Source organism: Salvelinus fontinalis, chromosome 6 (genome assembly GCF_029448725.1).
Source record: "Salvelinus fontinalis isolate EN_2023a chromosome 6, ASM2944872v1, whole genome shotgun sequence".
Lineage (NCBI taxonomy): Eukaryota > Metazoa > Chordata > Actinopteri > Salmoniformes > Salmonidae > Salvelinus > Salvelinus fontinalis.
In genome coordinates, this window is record NC_074670.1 from 36,579,030 (window position 1) to 36,587,511 (window position 8,482).

At 46.8% G+C, this 8,482-nt stretch overlaps 1 protein-coding gene across 1 annotated transcript in view; it reads right to left on the bottom strand.

Moving 5' to 3' along the window:
- The window catches only part of LOC129858605 (plectin-like), a 144,071-nt gene extending 137,575 nt beyond the window's left edge, over positions 1-6,496 (bottom strand). The window contains exon 1 of the mRNA XM_055927925.1: positions 3,440-6,496. Within this exon, the coding sequence (XP_055783900.1) occupies positions 3,440-6,140 (2,701 nt within the window). The 5' untranslated portion in view covers positions 6,141-6,496. The remainder of the gene's footprint in view (positions 1-3,439) is intronic.
- Positions 6,497-8,482: the final 1,986 nt, after the last annotated feature.

Below are 8,482 nucleotides of genomic sequence, written 5' to 3' on the forward strand. Positions count from 1 at the left end.
CTTCTAAGGTATATTGTTGACCAAGGACCAAAATCCAATATGTACCGTGGGAAACACCTAACATCAGCTCATCTTGGACTAGTACTCATTACAGGAACATATGCTATTGATTTGTGTGTTTGTTCCATAGTTTAGACTACAGTGAATGAACTGTTATATGGAGGCAGTAGATCTCCCAGTCACTCTGACGTGAGCCAGCCAGGCTGCACTCATTACATTGTATTACAGACTATAATTACCGCTGGTTGTTCCAGCCGCCTTTTTCCTCCAAGTGAGCCAGCTCTGCTCCAACCGGCAACCACTCTGCCTGCCTACGCTGGAAGGCATTTCCCAGCAGGCTCCTGTGAGAGGACTTTGTACATGTTACACAACATGTATACACTTCAGTGAAACATTATACTAGTATCTACATTGTTTTAATGTTTGATAAACGTTCCTACAATAGTGGATCAGTGACGTCAAGCATGTGATGCAATTCACAATTCTGCGCAAGCAGACGAAGAACGACCTCTCATTTCATCTCGTTATTTTGGAAATACGGAGCAGCACGTGTTTTCCTCATCAGGCGGCCTGTAAGCGCACAGGTGCCACCCCAACCCAGGAGACTGCCAGGTGGTGTCAGCGGAAAGACAGAGGAGCAGCTGAGCTACCAAACTTTGTTTTGAGCACAACAGCAAAGCCCAGATTTACAGTCTTACACTGTACTCAACACCCGATGTCACAACACGGGCTACTGATAGCGTGACGGCTAACAGTGCTCGACCCCCATGGTTTTTTTTTCACTCGCGAAAGGTCAGGCTCACACACTCACACACACCACACCACAATCGTGAGCCATTAGTATGAAACGGGACAAAGGAGAATCCTCAGTTGCTGGTAGTTTCATTTTTTCACAAATATGTGGGAATGTCGTGCACCGAGGAGGGAGAAACCTAGGAAAACAACACGAAATGTCTTCAATATGAGTTAGGGTAATGGCCTGTGCCCCACTAATCATGAACAATGTAGCTTTTGTTTGAACATGCAGTCGTCTTCATTCATCACACATGATTGCAAATGTCACAGACACAGCTTATGTATTTTCCTGGGATTTCCCAGATCAAGAGTCACCGTTGGCTCGGCCTGATGTATAAAGAGCTTTAAAGCGACACGGTGCGAAACCTGTCAATGCCCGATCTAAAGTTCCCTGTTTTGATTTCTACCGAAGCCATATTGACAGACGTCTGAGAAAGGGTTGATTGAGTTCTGAGAGTCTCCGACAGTGCTACGGTAGCAGTGTAAAAGTAGGCGTGGTGCAGAACACTCCGAGGGTATTACTGAATCGTACAGCTACATAATTCGATTTCATACCATCAATACTATCAATACTAATACGCTCTAGGATCATCAGACATGAAGAGACACCCACATACCAATCTGGTGTCTGCTAAACATCTCCATTTGACGTCCTTTTCAATCACTGCCGGATATATTCCTTCAAATAGATACTGTGCCTAATGTATCTTGCGGTATGATTGACAAACTCCATGATTGGTCACATGACATGCATTGCCAAAATGAATAAAAATAGCCCAGAGAAAGGCACTACGCTTCGACAGTGGTATTTCTGGGGTAATTTGCGTATACACATGGCTATTATGGATCATCCACTGTAGGTGGCAGCAGTGAGTTAGCAAGCGTTGCTATTATCGGTGGTTAGGATGGCAGTCTGAGGCATGATGGGCTTTCCTGCCTGATCAGTTACACAGCCTTTTTTATCCCATGATATTCACAAAAAGAGGAACCGTATTTTCTTTACATTTTGCACTGATGCCAAAACAAAAGGAATGTAAAGGCCCTAACATACAGTGTAACAATATGCCACTGGATATTTTGAAGAAGATTTTGCTTCCAGACGTGTTATTTGATCCAGATCTCAAACGCTCTAAATGCTGTTGACCGGTTGATCTGTAAACACACACTAACTTCACATTTCTGAAAGTGGACTCATTCTCCTGATGACTAACACAGCTTGACCGCTCGGCCTGTCATATGAGCAATGCTGCTAATTTACTCCAGACCTGCAGAAGCAGTGTCACGTGTGGAACCGGGGAACACACACCCAGAATAGTACAGCTATGGTATGAGCAGACTATTCCAATTTCCTGTCTGTTCTCTCTCTCACACAACAGTACAGACAACGCCCATGTGTGCTGCAGTCTCTTGCCACTCTGTGCGAGGGTTATATGCTACAGTATACACTCCGAAACACCCACATGACACGTCTCAAAAACCAAAGTGTCTACCAACATGCATCTTGCTTTAATAACAGCAAACAACAGCAGAGAAACAACGATGTATACTTTCAGTTTAGTCAAAGCCAACAACATGGGATAGCATTGCCAACATTTTTAGGCACATTCCAGCACTTTTCATGAGCCAATCTGGGGTGGGGGGGGGGGGGCAGGGAGCTGTCAGCAGGCGTGACAACATATTGTTCAGAAAGCCCACCTAACAAAGCCTGTTGTTAGATAACACATACAAAGGCATACTATTATCTGACCCGAGAGGGGAAATCAGGAACTGGAGACCAGCGTTCCAAAAAAAATCACAGTGCCAAGAACACAGCCTTCCTAACTAAAAAAACACAGAGAGTGTCCAAAAGCACCACACCCCCTTCTCTCATTCATTCCCTTCTTCCCTTTATCACGCAGGTCATCTCCACGGAGAAAAGACAGGAGGGGAGTAAGCTAGGCGTAGCACATAGCCACACCACAGGAATTACTGCACGTCTGAATCATTTCTGACAGGGAGACAGCGCGTGTGCATTGCCCAAGTCTAAAATCAAAGTCATGTGGCACTGAGGTCTGTACAATAGAACGCGTGTTTCAACATGCTTCGTATGCTCCAATATGCTGTTATGCATGGACATCTATCACATTTGCCCACTTTGTAGTGTGAGTTATCTCCCCTGCCAGTGAAACTATAGTTGCATGCTCTCTCACAAATGCCTAAATCACAGATTCATTGTAATTGGTTTGTACTCATTCATCATCTCACTGAAACTATCTCTAATGAGCAACCGAGTCTATAATAGAATAGATCAAACACTGAAACTATCTCTAATGAGCAACCGACTCTATAATAGAATAGATCAAACACTGAAACTAAGGTTTGGGACTATAATACAGATTTTTGCTGACCAACGTAATAGCATATGTTCAACTTCAAATGATATACTGTGAAGAGAAGTATAATAACCTAAAACACTGTTTATACCATATGCAAATAGAACATAATGGCACATGGTAAAAGACATGGTAGTGCCATCACCACAACGCCCACCTAAGACTTCCCACAGTACATACAAGGGAGGAAACCTTGGCAACTGCAGTGACATCACACATCAAACACACAGGACAGGAAGTAACCAGGGGGGAAACAAGAAATCCTCTCAAACCTTCTATGAAGTTGGGGAAGGTCTTCTCCTCGGGTACGTCCAGAGAGTGGTCCCAGTCATCGTCGGAGACGGTGCTCTGGGCGGACTCGATCACCGCTCCTCCGGCCAGGAGAGCCCGTTCAACGGCCAGTGCGTGCAGGACATCAAAGTCCAGTTCTTGCCCTGTTCTCTCAGGTACAACAGCAGGAGGAACCTCTCCTCCAGCCACTGCCTGCGGGCTAGTGATGTGCTGCACCTCAATCACCTCCTCCACCACGACTATCTTCTTCCTCATGTTGGCCTCGTCTACAGGCTGGTCACAGGTGTACTCCAGGTGAGGCTGTGCTGGCAGAGGGGTGGTGGCTGCAGTGGTAGCAGGGGTCTGTGGGGTTTCCTTGTCCTTCTCCTGCTCCGAGGCCTTGGGAGGAACAGATAGACTTTTCTTCTTCTCCTCTGTGCTCTGTGCTGCTGTTAGAGCGTGTTGTGCAACAACTCTGGGAAGCTCCCCCTGCTCAGTGTGTAGGCTGGCCCGTGCCTCGGCTCCGGCTGACGCTGTCTCTCCGGCTGCAACGGGTGCTTCCCTTGCAGAGGAGGTTTTTGTTTTCGAGTCCTCCCGTTTTTTTTCAGCAGAGAGCTGGGCAGGCTCCGCCTCTCCTTTGTCTAAAGCAGGGGCCCCAGCCTGCACAGCTGCTGCCATGCTGGTTTCCTCAGACCACATTCCTTCCTGAGGCATCTTTGGAGAGCAGTCCATTACTTTTGCCCCAGGGGTGTTTAGGAGGTCAACCTTAACAGCGGCCATGGTCATCGACACCTTCTCTGTTGGTGATAATGTTTTAGCTGCGGGTGGAGATAATGATTTTGTGGTTGTGGTCTCACGGTCTGGGGAAGAAATCTGCTTTTTCTTTTTAGCTTTTTTTGCCTTTGATGAATCAACCACAGCTGTTTCTATAGGGGCTTTAGCCTCCGACACTATGGCAGGTTGTGGTGGTTGCGGTGGCAGTGTAAAGGTAACCTCCACAGGTTTGAGGGCTTCCTGTGTCATCTCCATCTTTATGGTCTTCTGCACTTTCACCATTTCCACTTTAGTGACACTCATCTCTGACACGTGGTGGAATTTTCCAGATGAGCCTGAGGTCACTTTATTGCTCGTCTCAGCTTTCTCCTGCACCTGAGGGGCTGCAATGGGATGGGTTGCAGCTTGTGATACTATAGACTTAGTGTTGCTCTGTTCCACTGCTGGTTTGGGGGTCTGATGATCAGCCTCATTTGATTTTTGAACCTCAGCCTTAGGTCCTTTAGTAGATTCTGGTCCCTTGGGCTTTATTGATGATGTAAAAGCTGGTGGGGGTTTGGGGGGCTCCTGTGTCTCTTCCTCGGGGGTCTTCAGTCCTTTTTCTGGGAATACCTTTGTGACAGGTGATTCAGCCATCACAGCCTTCGTTATTTCTCTGGGAGATTTTTTCTTCTTCTTTGATTTGGAGCATTCTTCAATCATCCCTTTTTTAGTTTCAATAACCTTTTCAATAACCTTTTCAGTGACAACACTGTCTCTGCCACTGACCCCTGATAAGGGATCAGTGATATCAACTTTGAATGATTCGGTGGGTTCGGCTGAGAGTTTGGGGGTCTCTCGGGGGACAGTCATTTCTGATGCTTTCTTGGGTTCTGGAATCACGTTCACTTCTGTTTTTTTCTCCTCCTTAATCTCTTTAGTAGGGAGCAGGGGTGCTGGGATGGCTGGCTTACTGGGTACAGGTTCAGCAGAGACTTTGGGGGCCTCCTCAACTGCTGCAGCTTTCTTGGGCTTCTCTATAACTGCTTTATTGAAAGAGGATTCAGCTGAGACCTTCACTAATGCAGCCCCAGCTCCTGCAGCACTAGCTACTGCAGTAACAGCTAATGGGAGGGCTGTTTTGGAGGAGACTGACTTGATGCTGACCTGTGATTCATGTGTTGAAGTAGAATTTTTCTGAACCGGAACCACCTGGGACCTTTCTGCACGAACCTTAGTGATGATCTTCTCCTGAGAGGACGCCACTGCTTTACTGCTACTAGCCTCAGTGGTCTGAGAGAAGGTAACCGTGGAGGCCCTCTTCCCCTGGCTTTCCTCCATCATTGAAGCCTCAGTGCGGAAGCCCCGCCCCTTCCACAGGGGAGGCTGGGCCTGGGACTCAGATTCCCATGATGCTCTTGGTCTGACTGGCTCGGTGGCCATCGGGCGACCTCTGAACCTTGGCGTCCTGTCAGAGGGGCCTTCCTCCTCGGCTGCGTCCAGCCTCCTGTGTCGGTAGACCTGGCGCTCAGCCATCGCCTCCTGACTCTCTTCCCTGCCAGGTTTGGGGACATAAGATGTGGGGCCGTCCACTGACTGGACCCCACGCGCTGCCTTTTGGGCAATGGCCAAGGTTGCTGTTGGACGGTGAACCCTTTGCAGGGAAGAGGGGACGATCTCAGCAGGTAGACGGAGGTAGTCGCGCAGGTAAACAATGCCCTCGTTGGTCAGGTACCAATAGAAGTGCCTCCAGGCAAAAGTCTCCCTCAAGTAGCCCCTGGACTTGAGGGAGGCCATGGCGCGGATCACCTGCAGGTTTCCCACGCTGGGGATCTCTGGGTGCTTGGTCTGGGGCCGCTTGTCTTTCTTGGCCACCATGACACCATCGCGAAACAGGAGCTCGTAGATGGCCCTCAAGTCCACCAAGGGCATCACCATTCCGGCCACCATTGTTGCTCTGTGTGTGTGTGTGTGTGTGTGTGTTTGTCTCTTCAAAGTATGACTAACAGCAAAGCTGGAGCCACTCCGCCAAGGGAGGATGTATTACAGGATGACCTCACTTCTCAGTCTCTGAAAGGGTCCAGTGGCTAAAACCGTCTGCACGTGCTTTTCAATCCAATCACAAAAAGTATGAATAAGTCCTCTTATTGCTTCTTCTTCACTCTCTTCTTGTTGCCTTTGAGCGCGTGAGGAAACAGAGAACGTTTTTCTGAGGAGAATGTTGTGAAGAATCCAGAAACTAAGTCAAAAGAGTACTGTTCCCCCCTTTAGTCAGACTTGCTTGGAAGTGAACAGACTCCGGTCTGATGCATGCAGCGGCAGTGACAGAAGGAGAGAGAGAGAGTCTGTGTGTGTGTGTGTGTGTGTGAGAGAGGGAGAGAACGAGAGAGAGGCACACTACTCCAAACGGCTCCTCCTACCTTCTCTCTACAGTTGAGGAAAAGTTGGTATGGAAAAAAAACCTTCTGAGTAAACAAACTTAAACAATGACAGAAGGCCGAAAATGACTGATGAAGGGGTAAATAAATGTGTGCAATCGAGATTAGATTAGGATAAGCGAGTGAAAGAAAAGTCAAATGAATGGAAGCTACTAACACACCTCTATAGTACTTGAGCATATGCAGGGCTGTTACTAAAAGAAGACGCCCACCCACATTCGTGTGCTCGCACAGTCACTCACTGATGTCGTGGGTTGGAACAGGAAAGATTAGCTAGCGACAGTAAAGGGAGACACCCTTTAGGCATACCATCCTACACTGCAGAGACACACTAGACATTTACTTACGGGAAGCTTGGCACCCTCAACTACCCTGGTTTACACATTTCAGATCCAGTATCACTGACTGCATGACTTTTGCCCTACACACAGAGGATCTGACTGAGAACTGCATGTCTCCAGACCCCATGCCTGACATATATAGATAGTGTGAGAGATAAAAGAGAGATAGGCTACAGCCACAGCTATATTACTGTAACTTGATAGTTAGACAAGTCACGGTTGAAAACACAAATAGCCCTATGGACTGAAACGATTTCACTAATCATTCACTAATGTTTACAAGCCAAAGAGGTATAGCCAGATCCCACTCATATAACTAATCAAACAATTGATTTAATTCAACTCCATTCGCGTCAGTGTTTTGTTAATAGATTACACAGTCAGCACCAGGTGGAGAGGAAATAAAAAAGTCCCACCAACTTCTCCCAATGTAACCCATTAAAGTGATGCAACGGGCTGTAAGAACCACTTATTCCCCCTGTCCAAACGGCTCATACGGAGGGTTCATGCCCTGATATAGCCAGTGAACTTGAATTACCTGACTCGACTATATAAAGAGCCTGTGCATTATAGCTACCCTTTCACAGCACCCAGTAACACGATATCACATCCATCGATGTGTCAGAGAGAGCCTCTAGTGCAGTCATGTGTGTAAGAGAGAAGAACTGGAAACCGTTCCCTTAGGGGAGGAGAGATCGAGGCAGAACATTTCATTTGTCTAAATTATATTCTGTTCACACATATATCAGGTACACGAAGAACTTGGGACAGAAAGTCACCGAGTAGTGCCTGTATGTGAGTAACGCCTGCGGCGACAATGGAAAAAAGCCATGAGGAAACTCATAGGTTACTATTTCCAACCACAGTGGGTTGCAGTCAGATCCAGATCCATACACTGAATTATTTATATTTCTGTTCCATTGCCAGTGTTCCAGTTCAGAGTAAGTCAAATAGAGCTCACCGGCTTGTAGTCCTAAAACCCGGAAATGAGTTACCTCTGGTTCGTTCAGCCATTCCTATTGGGGAAATGAATGGGGAAAGAATAGGGTTTTGGGATAAACGCCCAAAATAAGGGGTCAACACAGGCTTAGGAAATACGTTTTGTTCTACGAGATAATATCAGTCAGTTAACATGACCTTTATGAATGATGATTTTTTACGATTACATAAATTCTTCAAAATTCACAAGTGACGTTAGCTGATGAAGATTATCTCATAGAACAAAACGTATAAGATCTCCTAAGCCTGTGTTTACCACAAACCTTATTTTTGGCGTTGTAGGCACTAACTCATGGTGAGTTAGTGCCTATAAAAAGACACCGTTACTATTTCTCTATATCCTCTTTCAGGGCTGCAGTGGGGCATAAATATGTTGTTCAGGGCAGCTTGACTCTACTGTCACTTCACAGACAGCTGTCTGCAACAGTTAGCATTGCGCTCTCTGTCAAACTCCACAACCATGAGGCGCAAGTCGGCCTTCCATCACCAATCAAGTCATCCGAAATAATCACCT